At 45.2% G+C, this 27,741-nt stretch overlaps 1 protein-coding gene across 1 annotated transcript in view; it reads right to left on the reverse strand.

Moving 5' to 3' along the window:
- Positions 1-5,213: 5,213 nt before the first annotated feature.
- The window catches only part of LOC135915837 (venom metalloproteinase antarease-like TserMP_B), a 43,907-nt gene continuing 21,379 nt past the window's right edge, over positions 5,214-27,741 (reverse strand). Inside the window, exons 8-11 of the mRNA XM_070527406.1 lie at positions 27,456-27,596; positions 26,433-26,586; positions 13,000-13,125; positions 5,214-5,672 (exon numbers count right to left, since the gene is read on the reverse strand). Of these exons, the coding sequence (XP_070383507.1) occupies positions 5,640-5,672; positions 13,000-13,125; positions 26,433-26,586; positions 27,456-27,596 (454 nt within the window). The 3' untranslated portion in view covers positions 5,214-5,639. The remainder of the gene's footprint in view (positions 5,673-12,999; positions 13,126-26,432; positions 26,587-27,455; positions 27,597-27,741) is intronic.

Below are 27,741 nucleotides of genomic sequence, written 5' to 3' on the forward strand. Positions count from 1 at the left end.
GGAAAATTTGTGTAGTGCGATGCACTCGAGACGTAGTAAAGGTGTTCGCCTAGACAATTCGCCTGATCTTATAGGCTATCACCTTGGCTACCTACTAAGGGCAGGGGATGTGTCTGCCGGCCTACTAATGTATTTAACTTATTCCGAACTTTCTTATCCTCCGGTTAAAATTTTTAAACGGGCATTCACTTTCCCAAACTCTTTCTTTTAACTTGTCGACGTGTTCTTCTACCCTGGGACTTTATTTGTTTAAAGATAATCAAGTTTTCGGTGGTTGGAGAGTAGCGAAGTTATCCCCAAGCTTTGGTTTAGTTTGTTCTTTTTTACGTTCTTTCTTCCACCATGCGTTACGACGCTTATTCGCCAGTCCGTTAGTTTGCCGATGCATTTTCTTACAGCCTAAAGTATAAGGCCTGGTTTCTACGGCACAGCATGGTCTATATTAAAAGAGGCGATATCATCCCGACTTAAATATGTCAGCTCTTGGAAAAGTTCCCGATTAGCTGAGTCAACCATCCATCGGGGAACGTGTGGCGAGCATGTATCTTAGTTTGTTAAAGGGACACTAAAGTGCAAAATGATTTCTTTTGCATCAGTAAATTACCGTTATACAACACCAAAAACACCGCTCTTACAAAAATAAGACGTTTGGTAAGCCAGAAAAAGCGCAAGTACGAAATACGGGTGGCGACGCCTACTTAAGTTCCCGCACCTGGGGGCTGTGAAGTCATGGATTTTGATGGCATCTTCTAGGGCCTACTAATTATATACAGCGGTACAGATTGACTACATTGTGTTCCAAAGGAACCAAATATTAAACATGGCAAGTTTCGGGAACCTTTATTCAGCCAACGCGGCCCAAATGCGAAAAAAATACTTTGGAATCCCTGATGTCACGCTGACGTACCGGCGTTATGGTTTCGGCGCGAAATTCAAATACTGATACTTGGACCTTCATTTTCTCATCTAATAATCAAACTATTTTTTTGAAATGACTACCTGCAGGGTTCTCAACCAATGCTTCATTAGCCTAAACTGATTTATTGTTTCGCTTAAGTGTCCCTTTAAGCTTAACATAATTGGGAAGTGGTCGCTCCCAAACGGGTTCTTGAGAACGGACCACCAAAGGTACGGTATTATAGTGTATTCGACACCATGCTCAAATCTATAGAGGAGTATGTGTTATGTGCACACTGTAGTGCGTTGGCTCTATCTTATAAGTATACCATGTTCCTGTGGAGAAGAGAATATTTTCAATTAAGCGGCCTCTCACATGGCAACAAGTCTCCCCACAAGATGTTACGTGCGTTTACATCTCTGACAATGTATGGCAGCGGATGTTCTGCTGAAATACAGCTTTATAAGGTTGATAATTGGGAGGGATGTATGTACAGCTCATAGTGCCTACCTTGTCGAACAACACCCCTCAGACCGCAACTGGTCCTAGGGGCGTACGGAGTTTTATAGTTCCCCGCAGCCAACATCGCTGTCGATTATGATAGCCCCATCATCGGATGACACAGTGGCGTCATCGCAGTCTTTATGAAAAATATACTGTGGAAGAACTTTTTTTGCGTATGTTTGAGGTGTGTTTCCTGAACACATAGCACCCTGGGACTAAATTTGTGAAGAAGCACTTTAACGTCATCAAGATTGTGAAGGGGACCTTTAACGTTCCATTGCGGCATTTGGGTGCCCATAATAAAGAGTTTTGCGCCATGTGTTTTCAAAAGGAATTTAGCTTACAGAGCCCTTTGTGCGCCCCGCGATGCAGTTTCTCTCTTTTTTTTGAACAGTCTAGAGATTCTCGACGCTCCTTAGGCGCTGTCGGCGCCATCTGGCTGGCTTTTGTGTCCATTGCCTCGTGCGACCGCTCTGTTCGAGGTAAAGGGCTCGTAACGTCGAACGAGACCTTTGAGGCCACTAGCCTGGAGGTCGATGGTCTCTTTGGCTGGGGCGGTGGAGGAGCGTTAGCTTCAGCTGCTTCAGCTGGGCGGATGATGTCACGGGCGGCTCATTGCGTGTAGACAGGACAGCCGCCGGAAGCCTTAATGTAGCTGCCCCCTGGCGAGTCACATCGGCAAAGCTGTCCTTTCGCAGGTACAAAACCCTCCTGCGTGCTTCCCAAAATAAATGTTCCCCTTTACTTTGATTATTATACTTTCTTTTCCACTTTCCCATGATGGGCATCATCACGAGTATGCGGCATGCTCCCCATCACACTTCCCACAGCGGAGAGTTATCAGTTTTCAGAGGAGTGTTCGCGAACACTGAATTTTGCCTACGTTTGGCGGCCTGGGTAGTTGTGTGAACTCTGGCCAAATAGTTGGCATTTAAGGAATCGCAGAGGGTTTGGGACATACGCTCTCACCCGGATCTTTACATAGCCTGCCTCGATTGTCTCGGGCAGCACACTTGAACCAAAAGTGATAAGGTGATTTTTCTCGATTTATTTCCCGTCACCCCTCTGCTTAATTGGTTTGAAGTTGATCATATGTTGCTCCTTGCAGCCTTCCAAAATCGAGCCCCGAAGCAGAGTTAGGCGTCATACCCACTGGGCTACTACTCCAGTGCTTGTGTCAACCGTCTGCCACTTATAGAGTGTGGTAGGGTCCTAATCCCGTCAACATACATCTGCTGATACTCGTCATATAAAGTGAGAAAAGAGCAGTAGTATAAACAGAAGTTCTTTAGTTTGGGCACGTTGGGTGAGTCACTGAAAATATAAACAGCGTGGGAAGACGAAATGAAAAAAAAAATGAAATGAAATTATGGGGTTTTACGTGCCAAAACTACTTTCTCATTATGAGGCACGCCGTAGTGGAGGACTCCGGAAATTTCGACCACCTGGGGTTCTTTAACGTGCACCTAAATCTAGGTACACGGGTGTTTTCGCATTTCGCCCCCATAGAAATGCGGCCGCCGTGGCCGGGATTCGGTCCCGCGACCTAGTGCTCAGCAGCCTAACACCATAGCCACTGAGCAACCACGGCGGGTGGTGGGAAGACGAGGACAAATATACACGCACACCGCACCAGCGCAGTTCCTCCTTGCCCGTGATGTCTTTGTACTCGTTTTTTTCGCAAAGTTTAAACTTGCATAAGCAGGACAGGCGAGAAGAGAAGGATGCAACGCTAACTACCAACAGTCGTGGTTATTGCACTGAAGGCAATACCTGTAAAGCTGCGAAGAAAACAAAAGCAGCCGAGCCCTAAGCAAGAAATGTACACAAAGTCAGAAGAACATCCTCATTAAACGTCAGTCGTAATTTCGCGCTGCTTTTTAGTTATGATCACTGGACAACTAGTTCCATTTTTTGTTCTCTAAATAATATAGTATTACAAGGACATTCTGTAGCACAAACGCAAACCAAGGCTAATGGCGAGGCTGCACTCAAACTAGGGCACAAGACTGCGCGCCATCCTCTCCATGTCCACACGAGTCCTTACATGGCAATGAGAAGGCACACACCTGCGCCCAAGCACGCACACACCGGGAGCCTCCAGAGGGACGCGAGGAGTTCAATCCCGAGATGTTACCGCTACCCTAAACGCGCATCCTACAACGCTACCACCTGTCACGAAGGACGCTACCACCGCGGCGCGATGCTGTAACGTTAGAGGAAGCCGCAGTACGGCCAAAAATACAAACACGTGCCCACACTCGAGTCTGTACCATGATGTAATCTGATATGAAGTGCTGTGCCACACGTGTCAAACATGATTCGTTGTCTTTATGTTACGTCATAGGCAAGCAGCCTATATATCTAGTTCGCTGTCGCTGAAATAAAACAGTGCGGTACGTGCTCTTGGATCGTCTCCGTCACTCTGCCACCCGCTACAACATAATCCCTCCGCCACACTCCAACAAATGCAGCCAATGCGGTGAATTCGCAATTCTCTACCACACCGTATGGGCGTGTACAACCACTCCCAAGCTCATATTTATAAACCATTTCACCGTGCGGAAATGGGAAACAGCGCTGTCCAGCTTTATGGACAAGGCTGTCGACGTACGAGCTCGAACTGGTCGCTCGATCGAGAAGGGCAGTTTAGGCCTCAAGATGCCTTAACTGAGGGCATGGCCCATTTTGTAGCAGAAGAGCTACGCACGCTCGCGTGCATCTCTGCTTAAAGATTATTACTGCGAGTAGCATTCTTCATTATTGGTATTGAAAGGCCCGCTTTCTTTCCCGCTATCCATATATCTAACCCAAAAATATAAGTTACACTTTCATGAACCTCCTTGACGCGAACTAAGGTTGCTGAATGTGTGTCGCTATGCATAATAATAATCATAACTTATAAAACAGGATCAGTTACTCGTCCGTGATAAGATAGATCGCTAATAAAGTGTACAAAGCGCATGAAGTATGCACAAAACCCGAAAAAGCCATTTCAGTGCGCAATAAGTTCATTTGATTCTCAAAAGAATGCTCATAGCGTACTTAACTCATCGTGGATGAGTTAAGCCCAAATTTTCTTTCTCTTTCTCCACTGCATGCCGCATATGTTATCCGAAACACAGTTCGCGTTCGCGCTCCACCTCAGTATAACGGAGCAATTTCAGTAGAAGCCCTTCTTTCCTAAATATCCAGTGACCTCGCAGGAACAAAATATCACGTGAGTAGTGTTTCCGGGTGCATATTAAGCAACAATATTTTTATTCGGCGTCACCGGATATTTGATGGCATATGATTAAGGTGTGCAAACTATTTTACTGATTTTGGCTGTCCTAGATTGGTGTGCCTACATGGCCGGAATTTAGTAAAATCCACTTTATTCCCCACACTTTTTATTCGTTTAAAAATGATTACTTGCAGGACGAATTTGCTCCATAACCAAGACATATTTTTTAAATTATGGGGTTTTACTTGCCAAAACCACTTTCTGATTATGAGGCACCCCGTAGTGGAGGACTACGGAAATTTTTACCACCTCGGGTTCTTTAACGTGCACCTAAATCTAAGTACACAGGTATTTTCGCATTTTGCCCTCACCACCAAAACACTTCTGAGTGGTGTTGAAGAGCTAGATAACTTTTTGGGAGCATGAAGGATCACATTCTTACCGTGATGGTGTTTCACCACGTTCATTAAAGACATTTAGGAATTTACATACACAGTGGTGAATAGAAGAAATAGTTTATTGAAGCTATACATATTTTTTGTAATGTTTCCGTGGAGGCGTTGTATGTCAAGGCGGACCTACTCTGCCGCTAATTATGTGAGTGTCATAAGACTGCCTAACAAAATCTTTTGTTGAATTTTTTATGAGAAAACAGGGGCCATGCCGTTTATGGCGGGAAATTTAGACACAGTCACGGTTTAAAACATTTCTTGAAAATGTTCCATGCCAGATAACGATGCCTTGAAAAACGTGCCGCAGTGATGAACCATGCCTACGTTTATAATTGCAAAAATATGTGGATTATCTACGCGGAGTTTCGCACCTAAATTCTGGGATAAAGAAGATACGTTCCAGGGATTTGAGCCTTCAAATATTTGACGCCTTGGCAGCACAGATTTCCAAACAATGTGTCAACCTCTCATCATTCTAGGATACCGTAGTGAGTATCTGAGGGCTTTTCTACAATTAGGCGAGATGACACATTAGTTGTGTTGTAATGCCACTGATTACCTACGGTTCCACACAGAGGGTGTTCTTGCATTTCTGAAAGAAGTGGAAGAAAAGCGAAAATTATTTTTCACGCAATATTTCGCCTTAAAGATAACGTTGAAAAGACATTCAGGTAGAAGCTGGAACGTCCCAGTAGAGGAAAATGTGAGGCATAAAATTCTCCAAGAAGCACTCGAGAACATTTTGCAAAAGGCATGATCGCATGTAAGCCTCAATTGCAGATTAGACTATTAAGCCTTTAAGTTTATGCACAATGTTATATTGGAATAGCAGCTATATTCTACGTGAGCATTGGTTTGTGGGAAGCTCTATTATACTGCTGAAACATGGAAACGGGAAAAGCGCTGTGGGACGCTTATTTTTTGTCAGATCAGTGTGCTAGAACTAGAGGGATGGCTATGGGTTAGATTGATCTCAGTTGTCTCGACTACACCACTGCACACCACATTACTGACTGTGCCATCAATGTTAGGTTTAGATCAAAAATATAATGCGAGCTCTTGGCGCTAGTGAAACTTGCAACTATGTTTGCGGAATGATTTGTACAACCAAAACAATGATTTGTCTTTATTAGGCAACTAGTGTAACTAGTGAGGACGACGCAACGAGCTATGGAAAGAAGAATGATAGGTGTAACGTCAAGGGATAAGAAAAGAGCAGTTTGGGTGAGGGAACAAACGCGAGTTAATGACATCTTAGTTGAAATCAAGAAAAAGAAATGGGCATGGGCAGGACATGTAATGAGGAGGGAAGATAACCGATGGTCATTAAGGGTTACGGAGTGGATCCCAAGGGAAGGGAAGCGTAGCAGGGGGCGGCAGAAAGTTAGGTGGGCGGATGAGATTAAGAAGTTTGCAGGGACGGCATGGCCACAATTATTACATGACCGGGGTTGTTGGAGAAGTATGGGAGAGGCCTTTGCCCTGCAGCGGGAGTAACCCGGCTGATGATGATGATGTAATATAATATTCCTCCTGTTATTATATAATATATAGCATTAGGAGGCAGAAAAATTGCTGGTTCTCCTGTAATTGAGAGTAGATGTAAGCACGAAATGGCAACAGGCAAAGCAGGTTGGTTGGAGATGATAGCAACCTCAATCCTAAGATCGGTATGGTGCACAACTCCCTGCACTACGTCATATTGTGTGCTGGTCGACATGGACGTTGCCCAGCTAGAAGAAAACCGGCAGAAGGCGATACCCCAGGCAGCGACAGACGCCAGGCAGACAGCGCGACCTGCCCAGCTAGGAGAACAAAATTTCCTGAAGAACGTGCCGTGCTGCGTGGCGCCATCTCTCTAGGCGACGTGAAACTTGTACCGCTGAACAAGGATCGCTGGCAACCCTGTCTAATTGTCGAAATACGACAATGAAGCCGATGGCTCGCTGTATGTGCCTGAACGTCACTCTTGGAAATGACAAATTAAACTTTAGTGTACTAATGTTGGCTGCCAAAGTCCTCTGAGCGAGTATAAGTCAAAAGCTACCGAAGACAACACTGTTTTACAGACGAGGTGACGTAAAGCTATGCCGTGTCAATGAAGAGGCCCTGCGTCCTTGCTACAGCATGAAACCCCATGCTGCTTGAGCGCGCTATTGCACACAAAGTAAACGTAAGCCTGAAACTCTTCTTTTCAGTAAAAACACACAAGATAGGTTTCCCATTTCGTGCGATCATTTCCGAGAATGGAGCGTGGCAAAAGCTCCTTGCTACGTTCTTGCAACACAAACCGAAGTTTCTAACAGCTGACGACTTTTTTTGATTAGAAACTCTGACCAGGTAATTGAATTTAAAAAAAACTGACAACAATGGTTTCTCAGCTTTTTTTGTAGATATGAAGGACCTGTTTTACTCGACTCTGCAAAAACAGTCCTGCGTTCAAAGCGCTATTGATCAGCATAGTGCAGTGGGCTTCCTGAATGCTGTTAGTATCACTGAGGGCCGTTTTTTAGAACTTAAAAATTTTTATCTGACGTTAAGGTTCATTACATGGCAAGATAGCACTTTCACACAAAAAATGGCATTTGCGACGGTTCATGCATCGCACCCCTCTTAAGGGAAATTCATCTTGCCTTCCACGATCGCATTTTAAGGGAGTGCTCAGAAGTGGCGAATGTGAGACGTCTTTAGGGACGTGGACGACTATGTCATCATTTTAATACCTGGTGTAGCCAACTTTCAAGTAACTCTACTGCGTGTTCTGGCCATTTTTAGCGAGCGTCTGAAGCCACTGCAGATAAACATGACGTTCCGGTGGATGACTAGCGCAAGCTTGCTGACTTGAGGTTTCATTTCGCTAAAGCATATGCTTGTTGGTTGTTTGAGCCTACGGCCAGTAACCGCTGCCCCCGTACACCTCCAATCCCACAAAGCTTGTGAAAAGGGGCATAATCTTGTCTTGTTTAGGAAATTGTTTTCTCAAATCATGTTTTCATTTGGCAGACAGCAGCTTTTTACGTCAGGTTTCTTGCCTGATGTCGGCTGTCTACCCGCTTCATCTGCTTATATCAGTGGCTAGCGGCTTGCTGAAAGAATTAAAACGTGGTGACAAGGACAGACAGTTGGCAAATAAAAATGGAAGATTCGTTGTAGTGACCTATATGCACAGAATCGCACACAATCTCAAGAAAATAGGTGTGCGCGATGGTGTAGACGTTATCTTCTCTGCCTCCAACAAACCTTGAAAAAAAGTTTTCGATGGTCATTCTTGATGCCACAAAGAATGTAGGATGCTCAACAAATCAAAGGGTTCAGTGTGTTAATTGCGAGGAAGGTGTAATTTATGCTCTACCCTTGCACATCGGAAAAGGCATATCGGCCAGTCGGGTATGTGTGAGAACGACAGGCTTAGGGAGCACAAGAATCTGATTTTAAAGATTGCAGGCCACCTGTCCCTACACTGCAGAAGCTTTACATGTGAACCGGTCTACGGGGAGTGTACAGTGATTAAGAAAGAGAAGGATAAGCTAACACCTGAAGTGATCGAAGCATATGAAATCCATCATGATAAACATTATTGCGCTGTCAAAAAAGGAACTTAGAACGACAGAAAGCTGAGCTAGTTGGTAAGGATTCATTATGCAAAATCTATTTTGCATAATGAATCCTTTCCAACTAGCTCAGCTTTCTGTCCTTCTAAGCTTCATTTCTAGTACTCTGAGCCCTTTTCCATGTTCCCCTACTTATCTGCACAATCCTGCTTCGTTAGATTCCCTAATTGCGACATGTATGTTCCGCGCTAGAACCATGTGGTGGTTTAGTCGTAATTGTGTCATCCCATTGGAAGTTCAAATGATGTGCGGCTTTCTTCAATCATGAACTGGGCATGCCAGGAGGATTGGAGCTATTCTTTCCGCTGAATCATGGCACCAAGTTAGATACTACCAGGAGTGTCTAAGGGTCCGTTGCGCGGCCTTGGGAGACGGTCGCCATTGGAATCGCCCCTACGCCGATTGGAATAAGTTAGCCGTGCAACATGCGGACTTCCTACGGAGGATGAAACTTCTGGAGCTTCAACAAAGTAAGGGGAAACACATTTCTAATAATTCACCGTCAAATAACGTACTGGTTCTTGGAGACGCCATCGTAACTGATAACCATAGAAGAACCCTTGCTTTAGGTCCTAAGCACTGTTTTAAGCCTAACATAAAACCCGTTGACGTTTTAAGCATACCGCGCTGCATAACCAGCTTCGTCCCGGACGAAGAACGCTCACGCTGTATTTCGGATGGCATTGCTAGCATTAAACAATCAAATTCTCATTTTAAGACGCCTGACCCTGTCCGACCGTTAGTTGATTACCTTGTTGAGCATAAACTTAGACCAGTAATATCTGACAAGGGAGGTTATTTTGTAATTATGCCAGATGACATGTTTTCAGAAAAAGCAATTTCAGCCATAGAAAAGAATTTGCAGCCAGTAAACCTCAAGCCTTCGGTAGTTAAGCAACGTGCGGTTGACCTCTTGTCAAGGCATAATCTTGATAGGCCTGTCTGTAATGTCAAGAAAGCTAAATCCCTCACCTTAGAACTGTTTTTCTCGGCCAAGACCCATAAACAAGAAATTCCTTTTTGTGCTAGAGTGTCAGAGAAAGGTACGTGGCAGGTCTGTGTCGATAGTTACCTACAGAACTGCCTAGCTTCACTAGTTTTATCAGACCCCTTTTGCCTACGTAATTCTCAGGCACTAGTTCAGTATTTGAGAGAGGAAAATCCTGGTGATTGTACAGCTTTTAGTATGGATATCGAAGGCCTGTATTATTCCTTGCCGCATTACGGGTTGCTAAATTCCGTAAATGAGTGCATTAAAGAACAAGTGCAAGAGTCGGATTTTATTGACAGATGCGGTGCTTCCACGGGAGCTTTTCTAGAAATTCTTGAAGTACTTGAAGTCGACGCTGATTGGGTGGAGAGATTGCGTTTTTCTGCAGAAATCAGGCATTTGTATTGGCTCAAAGGTTACCCCTATTCTTAGCAACATTTACCTGAGTAATGTTGACAACTGCTTAGAGAAAGCCTTAGGTGATAGCGTTATCAAGATATTTCGTTGCGTTGATGATTACCTGATTTGCTGCAATAGGGAAGAATTCGATTCCGCCGCTACCTCAGTAAGTGAGCAATTTAAACTTTATGGGGGAGGATAAAAGTTTACCAATGAATTTCCTCAGCGACGCGTATTTCAGTTTCTTGACATTTCCTTGATCTCCGAACAAAATCATGTTTGTTGGCAGTACTCCCCAAGATGTTCGAAGCCGTTGCTAAACTTTCAATCCAAGCATTCTAAATTAGTAAAAAACGGAATTGCCATGTCGTGCCTTAAGTCTTCCCTCACCAGATCCTGCATGCACAAAATGAGCGCCAGTTTTAATGCGCAGGTCCGGCGCCTATTAGTAGCAGGTTATCTATAGTGTAGCGGTGGCCACTGTGGCTTAGCGCCTAAAGTCGGTTTCGAGAGGGACGGACGTGATTACAGAAAGCAGTAATAGCAAAAAAAAAGAGTAGTGGCTATTCCGTATATTCATTCAGTGTCGCACAGGCTTAAAAAAGTTGCTAGTAGATATGATGTTAATGCTGCTTTCACTGCTCCCAATAAGCTAGGTAAGATATGCGCTGCCGTACAGAATAAAAAGGAGCGGGTAAAAGGCAAAAAACGAACAGATATTTGTCCAGTAAAGCACAATAAGAACAACAGTTTTACTGACTGTCGTATGGGTGTGGTGTATAAAATTCCCCTTAGCTGTGGCCAGTTCTACGTAGGGCAAACGGGATGGTGTATCAATCAGAGGTTAATGGAACATAAAAGGTCGTTAACTGGTGGATCGCCTTCTAATCTTTCGCTACATTGCCGACATTGTAACTGCACGCCAGAGTTAGATGAATGCGCGATATTGTACAGGCATAAGAATGAAGATACGCATCTTATGGTAGAGGCATGGCACATCTATAATGGTGGAAATGCGTGCGTGAGTCAGCCTTCGATTACTTTACCTGAGGAAGAGATTAAGTGCCTTAACAGTTATCTCTCACGTAGAACGGCACGTGCACCCGATTGACACGTGGTGTTACCATTCCTGAGCATGCGCAGATGAGTTTTGTGTCTTTCTTTTTTCGCCTCAGTGCTCCCTTCAGTTGATAGTCGGCGTTCGTGTTGTCCACTTCTGTACTCTTGTGTCCTGTCTGCACGCCTCACTTCTATTTTGCATAACAAAAAAAGGAAATTGAATGTCTGGATGGCGCTTTGTAAAGGGCAGAGAGTGATATGGTGAGTCCGAATTCTTTTTAGTTTTTAGATATTTGGCTTTGTTAGCTTTCCCACAGGCTGTTTCAGCCTACATATATGCTAATAACAATAATAATATATGGGGTTTTACGTGCCAAAACCATATTCTGATTATGAGGCACGCCGTAGTGGGGGACTCCGGAAATTTTGACCACCTGGGGTTCTTTAACGTGCACCTAAATCTAAGTACACGGGTGTTTTCGCATTTCGCCCCCATCGAAATGCGGCCGCCGTGGCCGGGATTCGATCCCGCGACCTCATGCTCAGCCTAACACCATAGCCACTGAGCAACCACGGCGGGTGACATATATGCTACCTCTTCCAATAAAGTACTAGTTGTAATCAGCGCTGTGTCCTGCTGTTGCTCCCTCTATCCCCGTCTGTGTGCGCTGTTAACCATTAATACAGTTACAGCTTGAGGGATATTGTGAACAAACATTAGGAGGAACTCGGAAGCAATATTTTATGTAACGTGTTTGGGCAGTAACTGGCGTATGTAATGCGGTCCAGTACATAGGAGAATGCGGTCTCTGGCCCTCAACCCTAAGTTTTAGTGGTTGCTCGCATGAACTCGTTCTCGCAACTAGGCCGCATGTTCCCGTTTGCGGGCCAGCATAACAGCTACTGCTTTCGACTCAAGGTCACTTGAAGACCGCTGAAAACGGGACCTAAAAGCATTTCATGGTTAGAAGATTGAATAAGCTCCATATAATTAAAGCCACTTCGGGAAGGGGCCGTCACTGTAAAATTCACGATGATGTGATCTCCTATTTCGTTGACTGAGAATAGGGCACACATATGGCACCCATAATGCTCGAGCAACAATTTTTGAAGTTCGAGATGGTCAGCTCTGACGTCGTTTCTTTTCGACGTTTCAGCATCTACATGAAAAAAAAATACGGATTTCTAAATGTCCTGCTACAATTTTGTAACATACCAACTTTCGGAAGCTTGTATTAAAACTGTGAAGCCTTGATTTAATATTATGCTTTCGCAGGTACTTGAGTTTAGCTTTCCCTCTCAAATGTAACAAATTTCTTTCATATTTGTCCAGAAGATGCTTTTGTGTTCTATATACAGTCTGATCGAAAAGTCGAAATGGGCCCCAAGCTAAAGCTTACTCTCAAGAGAGATGTAGTAATACTAGGAAGAGTACGGGGAAGGCGGGAGATGGAAATTCAAGAGAATGAGAAAAACGAGAACAAGGTGAAAGCAAGAGCCAATGTTTAAAAAAAATCTCTAGTTTTACGCGCCAAAACTATTCCCATTATGAGGCACGCCATAGTGGTGGACTCCGGAAATTTCTACCACCTGGGGTTCTTTAACATGCACCTAAATCTAAGTACACGGGTGTTTTCGCGTTTCACCCCCCATCGAAATGTGGCCGCCGTGACGGGGACTCGACCCTTTGACCTCGTGGATAGCAGCACGACACCATAGCCACGGAGAAACCATAGCGGGTAGCAAACGTTTCGACAAGTGGACTTGCTACCTTGAAGAAGACAAGTCCACTTGTCGAAACGTGGGCTCCTGCTTTCAACTTGTTCTCGTTTTGCTCATCGAGAGATGTAGTCAGTTACCATATTGGGTTTATGCCGGTCACAAGGAGTTCCATCTATTGCAGTTCTAATGGCATAATTTGGTTGCCCATCTGCTTTCACACCCAATTGGCAGCGAAACTTGCACTTCCGGAGATCCGAGTCCCACTGTAATATATGAAAAATTACCCAGTTTAATTTGATGGCAACTTGAAGCAAACATACCAACAATAAAAGTGATATTTGATAAAGAAATTCTGTGAGATAGCTTTCAGACAGAACAACGAGGGTTGTTCAATACGCATCCACATTATTCTTTTTCGAAGAGAAGAATGAATCAACAGTAAGTGTTGATCTTGATGATATATGGGCTTTATAGGTGCAAGGGCTAGGAATGGCCAAAGATCGCCATATTTTTAGAAGTCAACGAACAGACACCAAGGAAAACATAGAGTAGCTTACTTGTACTTAATAATTGAATTAAAGAAATGATCTAATTAATGGCAATGAAAGTGGATGAAAAAACAACTTGCCGCAGGTGGGGAACGATCCCACGTCTTCGCATTACGCGTGCGATCCTCTAACCTATTGAGCTACAACGATGTGGTTTCCCCATCCATTTTCTTAGGTATTTTGTGTTTTACTACTAGAATTAACCTTGGGAGTATTAGCCAGCGCTACGACTCACAAACCTCGGCGGTGAATGTGGAACATTCTGTCTGCCGCAGGCGCCACGAGTACGTGATCTCTCTGGGTGAAGCCAACTGGTCAATAAACCCGCACATGCTACCTGAAGGCATAAGTGTGGCTGGATCCGAGATCTGCGTTATGTAAGAACGAGAATAAAGGGGGTTAACCAAGGGGTTTGATTTTTTAAAGATATCATAAGGAGCCAGTAAACAAAGACACCAAGGAAGACATAGGGGGAATTACTTGTACTTACTAATTCAATTAAAGAAATGATAAATACAAGTACAAGTAATTTCCGCTATGTTTTTCTTGGTGTCTTTGTAGACTTGTCATGACATGATTAAAAAATCCGGCCCCTCGGTTAACTCCCCCCCCCCCCTGTTCTCATTCTTACATAACGCGGGTCTCGAATCCGGCAACATTGATGTCTTCACGTAGCATAAGCGGGTTTATTTGTTGCCTTCATCCAGAATGATCACGTACTCCTGACGCCTGCGGCAGAAAGGATGTTCCACATTCGCCGCCAAGGTTTGTGAGTGGTGGCGCTGGCTAACACTCCGAAGGTTAATTCTAGCAGTAACACATAAATACCCAAGAAATCGGATGGGGAAACCGCGCCCTGGTAGCTCAGTTGGTTAGAGCGTCGCAGGTGTAATGCGAAGTCGTGGGATCGTTCCCCACCATCGGCAAGTTGTTTTTTCATCCGCTTTAATTGCCATTAATTTATCCTTTCTTGAATTCAATTAGTACGTACAAGTAATTTCCTCTACATTTTCCTTGGTGTTATTTGTTCATATGCTTCACATGGTATGATTAAACATCGGCCCCTAGGTTAACCCCCTTTCTTCTCGTTCTTAAACAGCGCCAAGAAAGATAGTGTGAAGCATTTTATAGAGCTGTAAATGACAACTCATAAATGTAACATGACTGTATAGATTCCTAATAACATTAACTGTAAATGGCGTAAAATGATTCGGAATAATAAAATGACAAGTGATGTGGGCTATGACCAACAGAGATTTACTACAAGTAGATAATACAATAAAACGTGTCAGTGCCCGTAGGACGACCACCTCAATGGGACCCTTGAGTACCAGGACCTAAATAGATGCGCCTTACAGCAGTGCAATCGGAGCAGCACCCTCTAGAGAGAGGGCTCGCTACGATTCTCTTGGGCTGATAGCGTGCATACAACATCAAATAAAAATAAGCACTGATTTCGTCTCGAAGAATGGTTCTGTGCCGAGAAACAGTGCAGGATGAAGGGGAGCATGCTATGCGTGTTTAACAGGAAAGTGATTTTTTCGTTCAAGTTCTCCTTCCCAACCCTTCAGCAAGACGTGGAGCACACTCAGCCTGCCGGAACATCTAGCACAGTTGGGAAGTTCAGCACCAGTTAAAAGAGAATGGGCTAATTTTACCCTATTCTAAGTCGACAAAACAGTATGTCGCAGCGTCGCGAATTCGATATTGATGGCCAATTCGTTAAATGGGGTTTACTTAGGCGGAGGTTATTCAAGATTTCGACATCCCACAACTGTTACCAAAAGCTCCTCAGTTATTTATGTATAGGTTACTTCATGTGGCACGAACTGCTATTGACTGATTGCTACCTTTCCTTGCTATGGCTTTGGCAATTTCCCTCTATACCTCTGTGCCCAGGCAACAGGTTACTTCATGTGGCACGAACTGCTACTGACTGATTGCTACCTTTCATTGCTATAGCTTGGTCAATTTCCCTCTATCCCTCTGTGCCCAGGCAACCGGCATGTTACGACGTCTTGGTTAGATGTACAGGTTGTGCACAGCAGCGCGTATACATTGATTATAGGACTTTTGATCTTTGTGCATAGATTTCAAAGCTTTCACTACACTTAAATAGTCTGTGAATATTGTAACTTTGTTTTCCTAATGTGTTTCAGAGCCACAATCACTGCATAGGCTTCTGCAATGAAGATGCTGATTCCCGGTTGCAGAACGTCTGATTCTGTAAAAGATGGACCAGCAGCTGCATATGAGACGCCGGAGCTTCACTTTAATGCGCCCATGTAAAATTACGGACAGGAATAGTTCCACTGTATATAAAGGAAGTGCATGCGAATGTGTATATAGGGAGTATATGTAGTGATATCGACAAATAACCTGTGACGCTATCACCTGCCACAGCCTTGGCGAAATAGCTTCAGTGAAACCACTATTTTATTTGTAAGGGTGGGAACACCCAAATGCCCCTCATTTTTCTGACATGCAACGAGAAGAGCTCTCTCACAGAAACTCATTTGTGGACAAATGTAGTAGGCGCATCGTATATCGTAGAGTAACATGAGCGGTCACCGTACGAACTTACGTTCAGGAAGTATGGAAAATTCTGTCCTCTTCAGGTCAAGGGACCAGTCATTTGATTATACGTTGAGGCTCTGTATGGGACTTATTGCTGAGGCACCGGTCATGAGACGGATACAAATATGGTGCAAAGCTGTTGCGATCGTGGGGACGCATGGTGTAGCAGACTGATAAAGTACAGAGCCGTAGTCCAAACGCGAGCTCAAAAGACTTGTGCAGAGTGACGAGGCACTACCTGTCACTACCCCATCTTATCTGCTACAGGAATTTAAGGATACTCAGTGTGCTTAAGCATTTGCTGGCAACATACATAAAGTGGGAAAGAAAAGTAATCTTTCGTCTGGTATGATACCTAATTATCTGTGTTCTGCATGCACCGGTGCTCGCTCTGCACAGAGCTCGATATTAGGCTGTGGGTCTAGGCATATCTTTTATGGAAACAGGACGCAGAATCTGTTTTTTTGGAATTTAGCTTAAATCCATTTTGTTTAGCCCATTTTGAAAGTTTGTTCAGGCCTAGCTCAACATGTGGCTCACATATAGATAGGTTACTTGAATCCTAGCTAAGTGCGCCAGCCTGCAGTACTCAAAGTTCTTGTAAACATTGCCTAGACAAGGTGTTTATGATTTATGATTGGAAATGTTTATTTCAATTAAGTTTAACATATTTCCATGGATTATCATTGCCGAAAGTTCCTGTAGTATTCAGTAACGCCAGATGGTGTCGTATGGCATTTCTATATCAAATAATGTTTTGTGAATTCTTCCATATCATGCAATTTATCATGGGATTGTTTCTGAATGAAGGCATCGCGAATGTTTCCGTCATTGCATACAAGATGGTCAGACGTCAATCGGCCTTGTCTAATACCACACTGACACAGGTCAAGAAGTTATATTCCAGAAAAATGCAGAAGACAATTAGCCATTCTTTCGAAGAGTTTGCAGATACAACTTGTGAGGGCTATTGGGCGATGAATTGTTACTAATGAGGGGTCTCTACCCTGTGTCAAAGCTGGAATAGTAATGGATTCTTTCATTGCACATGGAAGGTACCAGGCCACCCATATAGCATTGAAAAGTGCGATTAGCATCGTATGAGTGTCAGCGTAGAGCTGTTTAATCATGTCTTCCGTGATTCTGTTAGGAACCGGGGCAGAACTCTTGCATACGTTCAAGGAAGCTCTCAGATCGGTGACATTAAAAGCAATGTTATAAGGGCTATTATGTGTTCATTAATGGTCGAGTGCCTTACGTTCGGCAAATTTTTGTGTTAAAAAGGTTCAGAATAGTAGACTGAGCTAGACTAACTCTGTAAGTTTCCGCCAATAGCGTTGGCCTGGTCTTCTAAGCTGTTTCTTTGTTTATTGACCAGGGGTAAGGGACGAGTTTCCTGACCTTTTAGCCTGTAAAGATCATTCGATACTTTGGATTGCTGTGTGCAAGATGTTATTCCAGAGACAATCCTCTCCGAGCTAGCCCTCCTTGCTAGTCATCGTGTCCACTTTCGCTGTAATTTTAGAATTTTAAGTTCTACAAGATTTTATGCCATTCGGGAGCAACGCAGCATGCTCCACGCTTTCTTTTGTTTCTTTCGCGCCTGTCTGCAGTCCTCATTTAAACAGGGGATATGTCTTTTACGTGAGACGCCATTTATTTGCGAATTAATTTTTCAGCTGCGTCAAGAACAAAAGCGGTAAAATGCGATACTGCGTCATCAAAACTAAAATCATTGACAAAATATCGTGTTAAAAAGGTTGACACTTAAAGCGGTTCCAGTGAGCCGATGTTTTTTTTAATGTGGGACGGACGGTAGACTATGTTGCTGTATCAAGTTCAATGTTACAGGCAAGTGGTACTCCCTAATGGGTTCTTTAAGACATTCCATTTTACTTAGGGGAGGAGGGGCGCAGTTCTAATTGGTTACATCCATGGAAGAATATGAATAGAGGTGCATAATATAGTAGGTGGGCTCTTTTTTATAATTGAGGCAAGCACCTGAGGTTACTAGAAAGTTTTCCGTAAGTCGACCCATGGCATCACAGATCAACTCTCCCCACAAACTAGTGTGAACCATAAAATCCAAGGCAATAATGTATGGTTCCGGGAGCTGGTCAATCAGCATCTAGAATTCTGTTTTACTGTGGTGATATGTAATTGCAGCAGGTAGTTATTAACTTGTTAAAGACAATAATAGCTCGCACAGACATCGCCTAAAAGGGCGTGCGGAGAGAATGACTCTGGGAAGCAACCAAATAACCTACAACTATTGCTACACCTACGAACGAAGCAACAGCGTCGTCACAGTCTTTGCGGAAAGTGGTATTTTGCCTTTCAAAGTTGCAGTTGATTTTAAGAGTGGTTCCTGAACATAAAGCACCTTCGGACTGAATTTACGAAGGAGTTCCTAAACATCGTCTTGACTGTGGAGTCGCACGCGTCATTGTAATATTTGTGTGTCCATATTGAGAAAAATTGGCGATATGTGTTTAGACAAGAAAACTTAGCTTACAGGGCCCCTTCCCGGCCTTGTAATATAGGTATTTATCTTTCTTGCCATGGTCCTTAGACTGGTGGCAGCCTTCAGCCGTTGGCTGCACTGTCTGGTTGTCTGGTCGTAGGAGGCGCTCGGCGTCGGCTCGAGTGAGCCGTGTGTGTGTCGTGAAGGCCTCGTCTCAAGAGACGAAGCCGTGGTGCCTACCAACTCGGAGGTCGTTAGGCCCTGTTTGAGGTATGGCGAAGCAGCGCTGGTTGCTTAACCAAGGGACCTGCTGTAACTGCCGCTGCCACACTCTTTGTAGGCAGGGAAAATCCCAGAGTCTGCTGCGGCACTGCCCTCTAACGCGCCGCATCAGCATACCCTACTGTATGAAGGAGTAAAACACGCTTGCATGCTTCTTGGAAATCAATGTTCTCTTTTATTTTGATATTTATTATACCCTTTTTCTTTTTTCCACGTAGCATATGATCGTGAGGGTGCTGCATACTCACCGTCGCTGTTCAGACATTGCAGCGTACCACTACAGTTGCCAGAGTTCTGTCTAATGTCTCGACATTTCGCACAAGCAAGTTGACTTGGACGTTTTACGAGCGATCACAGAATATTCGGCACTTGAACCATCTGCGTGAGTTGGGAATGTGTATCCTTACTCTTGCCATTTGCAAAATAATGACAGTACACTCGTCGGAAAAGTTAGTATCAAATGCTTTGTTCGAAGTTGTTTTCAGGCTTGAGGATTATTCGCTGCACTTGGATAACATTTTCGTTCTTCCAGCCATATAGAAGCTCCTCTTCACTCAAGCTGAAGAGAACACTGTCCGAAGTGACTCCTCTGGATGTACTCACTGATCGATGTCCTGTCATGCATTTGGAATGTCACCAAATGTCATAAGCTTTCAGACATTTCCACATTGACGCTTGTCGCGAACCTCGAACGAGATGTCGTCGCAAGCCATTTTAGAGCGCAGCTCTTTGGCGTCCGTTCCTGGGTTTCGCGTCGGCGTCGTCGTCGTCGTCGTCGTCGGCGTCGGCGTTGTCGGCGTTGTCGTCGGCCTCGTAACCAGCTCGCCTCCGCCGCCGCGCTCCGCCGCCGCGCATGCGCCGCTGCTCCGCCGCCGCGCATGCGCGCTGTCGGCTCTCCGGGCGAGGGAGGATGATGGAAGGGAGGAGGAGAGACTGTGGAGGAGGGCTGGCTACACAAATGGCTCTTTGGCGTCCGTTCCTGGGTTTCGCGTTGTCGTCGGCCTCATAACCAGCTCCGCCCCCCTTTCATCCCCCCAGCGCTAGCAGCGACCGACTGATACCGCTTTCGTGAGTCCGCTACCGCACTCACGAAAGACGTCGTGCACTTCCTGCAACTCGCATTAACCGTCCATCGATCCACACCGATGTTAGTAGTGGGGGACTTTAATGTTGACATAAAGACAAACAGCAATTTCCTAACACTTATGCGGGAGAACATCCCGTTCCTCTCGCTCGTAACGCGTCCCACGGCTGTGACAACCTCGCGAGGCACTTGTATAGATCTCGTCTTTGAGAATCAAGCATTGGTGTACCAAGTCGAACATATATCAGTCTATTTCTCCGACCACAAAGCTTCCTTCATGACTGTCAAGAACTGTTAATGGAGTCTTTGTTAAAGGAATACGTGTGAAAAATAAAAAAAAATTCTGTGATAGCGCATACATGTGTTGCTCGATTTCTTTGCCTCAATCTATCGAAAAGGTGAAACAGCTTATTTGCTGCGCTCAAATTTCGCATTAGGAAGTAACGTAATCGTCGGTAATTTTTTTTGTGACCTTGTAGCCGCGACCCAATGTGTCGGTAAAGAACTTAGCAGCGACAAATAAGAAACAGGCTCAAACTTTTTTTTCCATGTATGATGCTTTAGCGGGGAATGATTTCCTTACGCTGGGAAGAGAATTCAACGTTTCCTTGGTGCGGCCTCTTTGGAAAAAAAGACGATCAGGTAGCTTCAAGAATGAAGATGATGGCATAAATCATTAGTTAATTTCGGCTGCGATGCAAGCCGCCCATCACCGAGCCCAACAAAGGGACATGTCTGGAGCTTCTGCAAGTCCTGCCGACACCAGTTGTTCACCGCTGGTATAGCCAAATATGACATCGTCAAGACAAGTTAACTACATAAGGGGGCTCTCGGTTACCACCAAGAAAAGTAGGAAATAAATAGAAGATAAAAAAAAGACAGGTCAGTTATGAAAGAGAAGTGCGAAGAAAAAGAGTGAGGAGGTCTACAGGAAAAGGACAGTGCCGATTTCTCCCGGGTAGGTAAGTCCGAGGGTGTCGTCTGCGAGAAGCAGATGATAAAGAGGAGTGTTGCCTCAACCCAGGTGCCTGGAAGATCCAAACACCCGGCATTGGCTCAACTCCCCCCGGACTTGGCTAAGCCGCGCCTGGTTACACGCCCTCATGGACCCTCATGTGCTCGGGTCCATGGTGTCACAACCAACTAAAAGGCTGCTAACGCTGACGCCTCTGCAGAGATAGTGTTGATCTTATTTGCATAGTTCATTACCACTGCAGTCAACATTCCTCATCAATGTACAACGGCCTGCATTCATGGAAGTGTAGAAATACTTTGGCTGGACTTTCAAAACTTGGGGATGGCTATAATTATAGTCCGAAATTAGTAAAATTGTTGATGGTCCAAAGAAGCGTTCAATACAGCTTAGTATATTTCGCTTTAATACAAATGAACTAAAATAGTCCCCTGAATAGTACTGTTGTCTTCTGAAATGCCATTTGTTAAGGCTGAACAGGAGAAAGTTAAGCAGAACCACATATGCTGCAGGGTCATCAGTGATGACCATAATTATGTTTACGTTCACTGTCGCACTCAGGCCTCTCCCGCAAATATTCAATGACAACTGTGCGTTGTGAGCCGACTCTTTGCTATTGAATATAACCTTCCCTGTCTTACGAGAAAACGTCTAGTCCCTTTATCTAATGCGTTTTCATTTCCTTGTTATTCACGGTGGCGCATTATCATACAACTCGTTATCTGACATACGTGTCACTTTCGCACTCCACTTTACCCCCCTAAGATTGTCAAGGTAATCAGCATACTGGCTAGTTTAGAAAATAATTATGTAGAATATCAGCACGCTAATTCATACTGCCGCTTTTCTAGGCTATATAACTTGAAGTATTATCGGTTGTTCGCGGTTTTTTAGTGACGTCTGGCAAAACAACTGCTGTCATTTGAGATCATACCATACCGAAAGATATCCTGTGCCCCAATCGGCCAGTGTCCATAATCCAGTACGAGTAAATTGGTTGCAGTACGAAAGCCATTATGTTTCTATATAAACACATATGACCATTTAGGATAATTTTAGACCATCATACCCATGGCCCCTTAGCGCAAGGATGTACATAAGTAGAGGTGAAGAGAAGGAGTGCGCTAACATACGACTTTTTATTCTGCTTACAATGAAATCCAAATATAAAAACATGCACTGCACAGCATACTAAAAATGCTTTACGCATTACTGCTCTCGCAACAGGCTCTCAGTGAGTGTGGCAATAGATGTTATGGTCTTAAATGGTTGAGCATGAACTGGCTACCCTTTCAACACTTACTACTGACCGCATGAAATTATGTCACGCGATGCATGCGTCTTTCTGAATAGACTAGACTTTGGCATGCTTAGCTAGTCGCTTTCTTGAATTTCTACTACTCTCACGCTCAACTTGCCGTGTCACATTTTCACGGCAGACGCTATATACACTGGCTTTCAATTTGTTACTACATTTAAAACAATAATTATTCACAGCTTCGTGTGTAAATTGAAACAATATGTTGGAGTTTTATGTGGCAAAACCACGACCTGATGATGAGGCTCGTCATAGTGAGGACTCCAATAATTTTGATCACCTCTTGTTATTTAACGTTCACCCAATGCACGGGCGCTTCTAAATTTCTGCCCCATCGAAATGCGGCCGCCGTGGTCGGTATTTGATCCCGCGACATTGTGCTTAGGAGCGCAACACCGTAGCCCCTAATCCACCTCGGAGGATGGCTTGGCTGCTAACTGTTCTTCGAAGTCATGAGAATTTTAACGCGATAGCGTTAAGGAGCTCGTGTCGCAGAAAAGCCGGTGTCGTCGGCGTTGGTGTCGGCGTCGGTGTCGGCGTCCGCGGTGTTGACCGTGAGCGATAAATCACGGCAGGCACTTCATAAATAAAAAGCAACTTCCAAGATGTGCTGGGTGGGAATCGAACCAGGGTCTCCGGAGTGTGAGACGGAGACGCTACCACTCAGCCACGAGTTCGATGCTTTGAAGCGGTACAAACGCGCCTCTAGTGAATGCGGTGTTGCCTTCGAAAAGAGCCGTGGAAAGTCATACTGCGGTGTATATCGGTAATTATGAACATGTAACTTACAGAAGTCGCAATTACACGAGTAGCGAAGTGCGTTTCCGCTGCATTTCTTCTGCGCTTCCCGCACACGCAGAGCCATCTTGCGGCAAACGCAGAAGACCCCCTCCTCTCCATGTAGGGCGCTGCCCCGACAGATGGCGCGCCACGCGCACATTGGAGCTGCGAGGACCGGTGCGAGGCGGTTCGCGGCGCGGACTGTCTCCCCTGACAACGCTTCGCCTTGGTCCCTCTGCAGAATCAAGCGTCCTTCCTTTCTTTAGATCGCTATCTGTCTAGGTCTCTGCCCGTGCCGATCACGACGTTTGGCTGGCGTGCATCATTTCCCCCTCCGAGATACCGAGTTCTTCGGTTCATTCCGCTTGCTCAAGCGCACGTTTCGTTGCTGCGCCGAACGCCGCGTTGCTCGACCATATGGCTCGACGCTCACCGCGTCCGATGCGGGGTGCCTCGTAAGTGATGGCTGCCCTGTAGCCCATTGTCTTACACCCCTTGGCGGGTCGACGGGAACGCTGTCGCGTTCCACTCTTGAAGGCGAAGCTTAAGCATCCTCCAATTTTTATTGCGATTATGTGGACATAGTCGGCGAAGTTACCCCGTTGTCGTTGCCGTCGGCAGTGGTGTAACCGTGATGTTCTGCTTAAAGTCGAAGTACGCATAGCTCAATGCCGCGCACCGTTTGTGTAGGTACGTGTGATAGCTTGCGAGGGCGAGTCGAGAAGGATGGTGGCTTGATGCGCTCGCATGGGATGAAGGTGGTGAGGGTATGCGCGGCATCTTACGTGCGCAAGGGGGAAGCGGGGAGTTGTGCAGACTCTAAGAGTAAGAAAGGGGGCACGTCAACGCACATCCCCTACACTACTTCAGTTGCGGTGGCTGACTGCGGTCATGTATGTCTAATCTGTGAATCTAATCTGGCGGCTTTGTCTGCGCTGTGTTGTTCTCGCCTGGCTAGTTCACATAGAAGCGAGAGGGGGCGCTAAGGGCAATTTGCTCGCCGCTGCTGCCACTCTTCATGAAGCTAGCGTTTTAACAGCGAGTGTGTGCGGTAATCGAGTGAGATGTGTTTGTTTACCCATGCGAGCCGCGTTTGCATAAGACACGACGCTTCTTAATTTAGTTAGTAAATGAATGTTTACAGCAGTTAGTACACCTGATAACACTGCTAACCTTACTGCGTATACCATTCTAAACATTGGCTATCGCAATAGTGCTGCGCCTTTCGGGCGCAACTTCGATTTTTTTTGCATGTTGTGTTAGGTATCACGCATAATCTGAAAGTTGAACTTATGTGCGTGTATTTCAGAGGTCGCAACATGCAGTACTGCAGTGCACGACGACAACGTTGTGTGCATCGCGAAGAACCTGATCTTGTGAAGGTGTGGTCTGCCGATTTCATTACTGCATTTTAGAGCGCAGCTCTTTGGCGTCCGTTCCTGGGTTTCGCGTCGTCGTCGGCGTCGTCGTTGTCGGCGTTGTCGTCGGCCTCGTAACCAGCTCGCCGACGAATCTGCTCCGCCGCCGCCGCGCATGCGCGCTGTCGGCTCTCCGGGCGAGGGAGGATGATGGAAGGGAGGAGGAGAGACTGTGGAGGAGGGCTGGCTACACAAATGGCTCTTTGGCGTCCGTTCCTGGGTTTTGCGTCGTCGTCGGCCTCGTAACCAGCTCGCCGACGAATCTGCTCCGCCGCCGCGCATGCGCGCTGTCGGCTCTCCGGGCGAGAGAGGATGATGGAAGGGAGGAGGAGAGACTGTGGAGGAGGGCTGGCTACACAAATGGCTCTTTGGCGTCCGTTCCTGGGTTTCGCGTCGGCGTTGTCGTCGGCCTCGTAACCAGCTCCGCCCCCCTTTCATCCCCCCAGCGCTAGCAGCGACCGACTGATACCGCTTTCGTGAGTCCGCTACCGCACTCACGAAAGACGTCGTGCACTTCCTGCAACTCGCATTAGCCGTCCATCGATCCACACCGATGTTAGTAGTGGGGGACTTTAATGTTGACATAAAGACAAACAGCAATTTCCTAACACTTATGCGGGAGAACATCCCGTTCCTCTCGCTCGTAACGCGTCCCACGGCTGTGACAACCTCGCGAGGCACTTGTATAGATCTCGTCTTTGAGAATCAAGCATTGGTGTACCAAGTCGAACATATATCAGTCTATTTCTCCGACCACAAAGCTTCCTTCATGACTATCAAGAACTGTTAGTGGAGTCTTTGTTAAAGGAATACGTGTGAAAAAAAAAAATTCTGTGATAGCGCATACATGTGTTGCTCGATTTCTTTGCCTCAATCTATCGAAAAGGTGAAACAGCTTATTTGCTGCGCTCAAATTTCGCATTAGGAAGTAACGTAATCGTCGGTAATTTTTTCTTTGCTTCATGCCTTGTCTCCTCAGCGGCGTTCACAGCTAACCAGAAAAGGAGGAAAAGGGGCCAGAAAGCAGAGAGGAAACGCGCAGGAGGACTATACTCCTAATCTCATTCTGCATAAGTTCCACAAAGTAAGAGGAACTTATTTACAAAGAGCAGCATTCACGCAAAGTGAACCTCTACGTGGAGCAAATATTCTTAAGCGCAGGCGCTTCCTGCACGCTCGGGCTTCTTGTCACTGTTAATGCGCACGCAGCGACAAATGTTTACGGAACACGGTGTCTCAGAAAATGTTGAATTCTCGATCAGCCTGTAGCAGTAGCCAGTAAAACTGCATGCGAAAATGATAGCATATTCTAGTCGAGGCCAGAAATGCAAATACCACGCTGCGATGCGAGGTTGCGGAAATATTCAGCCTTTTCTCAGATTTCCGTAATATCGTGCGGCCGCGTGTACACGACTCTGAAGATTATTCCACGCAAGAGTCACTAAGTGCGCGAAACATCTAAGTCTTGGTCCACATATTTTCCAACAACTCAGTGAAACGCTTTCACAAGAATAATGCACATCGTATATTAACCGACGTGGAACAATCGTAAGACCGTAAAAATGGTCACGGAGGCTGGTGTACTAAAAAAATACCGGTTGCGCATCAGTGCCAGCGCCCTTTGGGACCGCGATCCCAGAACGTTTTATCGTAGAAAATATTCTCGGGTTCAGTTGACTTAAGCGTTTGGCAAATGCAGGACGAAAAGAGTGCGAAAACGTAGAAAAAGGGGAGACAGCAAGCTGCGCCTCATGTATGGCCAATTAACTCATCGGATGAACTCATTAGAAAGGGAAGTCATCGGTTTTGCCTGATACGCGAGACCATATGGTCCATAAGAGACGCGGATACTAATATACAAGGAAAAGTGCGCTATCTGTAAACTCTGTGGCCAAATTTGGCGCACCATCCCTGCCCTTTTATCTATGTGCGCGTCACTTGAGCACGATGCAGTTACATATATCAAAATCAGACCAAGTAGCCCAGTTGTCTCTGCTCAAACGTTTTCGCGGATCTTCCTTCGTTTACTGGGTTTTAGAACACACCGTATATTTGCGCAACAAACTTTCAAACAAAGATAGATGCAATGCTTATATGATAAAGTGTCTAGGAAGGAACTGCTTTACCTTGATATAGGTGACTTGCAGGTGTTTTGGAAAGTAGTGTTGGCAGTATTGCTCGCCACTCATCAGTTCTCCAGGGAGCTTCTTAAACTTGTCGGGCAAATAAACGATATGTCTGTTTTTGTTGGTGTCCCTTAAGCAGTAAGACTGAGGAGACCTGCGCACAATGGCAATAGTATGATTTCTTCATGCGAAACTTGTTTAATAAAGCTCACTAGAATAACAGCCTTCCCGTCTTTTTACCCCCATGTGTAGTCGCTGTGTCTAGGCTCCTCTAGCCGGATCATGAAATTCCTTAACTTCCCATGACATAAATAGATTATTTTAGACCTTAATGCGCCCTACATAGCAAGAGAGTTGTCTTGACAACCATGCCATACGAAGCATAGCTTGTGTCTTCGGAAGTCTCAGGTTTTATCCACCATGCTACCAACCTTGTCATGTCACAAATACCATGTTTAATGGTTAATTGACTGCGAATTCTTTTTGTGTATAGTCACGTTCCTCTCGGGATGCCGAGTAAATCACAAACACTTATCAGTAAACGATGAGCAACACGACAGGGTGAGAGCAGGAACGAACGTTTCGACAAATGGACTTCTTTTTCTCAACGCGACATAAGCAACATATGAAAAAAACAAGTCCACTAGTCGCAACATTGGCGCCTGCTCTCACCTTGTTATCAGGTTGCTCATCATCTTGAGTTTCCATATCCTGCATTCCCCATATTATGAATATACGCGCAGTCTTAAACTTCACGACATGGGGTCAACGTATCACAAATGTGATAAGCGCGTTTCCAAGCGCATGTTTCTGGGAACACATTTAAAATAGAGAACATCAGTGATCTAGAAGTGATCCCCATTGCATGTCGTTCACTCTCAAAACCAGAGCGCCTTCTTATGTTAGTTTATAGTTCGCTAGGTAGCAGGCGATTGGAGATAAGCGTCCTTATTGCCTATTCATCCAGCTGGCATTGCGTGCTTCTAAACTTTAGTACGCTGCATTACTTCTGACGCTACTTACTTCAGGAATGTAGCAATGGCGTTCTTGCTGCAATCGGAGAAATGAAAAATATTACTTCCAGCGGTTGATGGATTCATGATGTAGCCGTCTGACGCCCGGCAACGACTTGAGGTGCCTTCGCCGTCATGTGGGGATGATAGTCTGCAAAAAGCGAATTGAATTTTCCTTATACACCGTTTAATCTTAAACTGTACATCGATCAATTAACGCTACACGTCTCGCTCAACCCACGATGCAGCGGATTCTGCGCGTGCAATTCTTTGGAACTAATGTCAGGCCGTCAAGA

Source organism: Dermacentor albipictus, chromosome 10, assembly GCF_038994185.2.
Source record: "Dermacentor albipictus isolate Rhodes 1998 colony chromosome 10, USDA_Dalb.pri_finalv2, whole genome shotgun sequence".
Classification (NCBI taxonomy): domain Eukaryota; kingdom Metazoa; phylum Arthropoda; class Arachnida; order Ixodida; family Ixodidae; genus Dermacentor; species Dermacentor albipictus.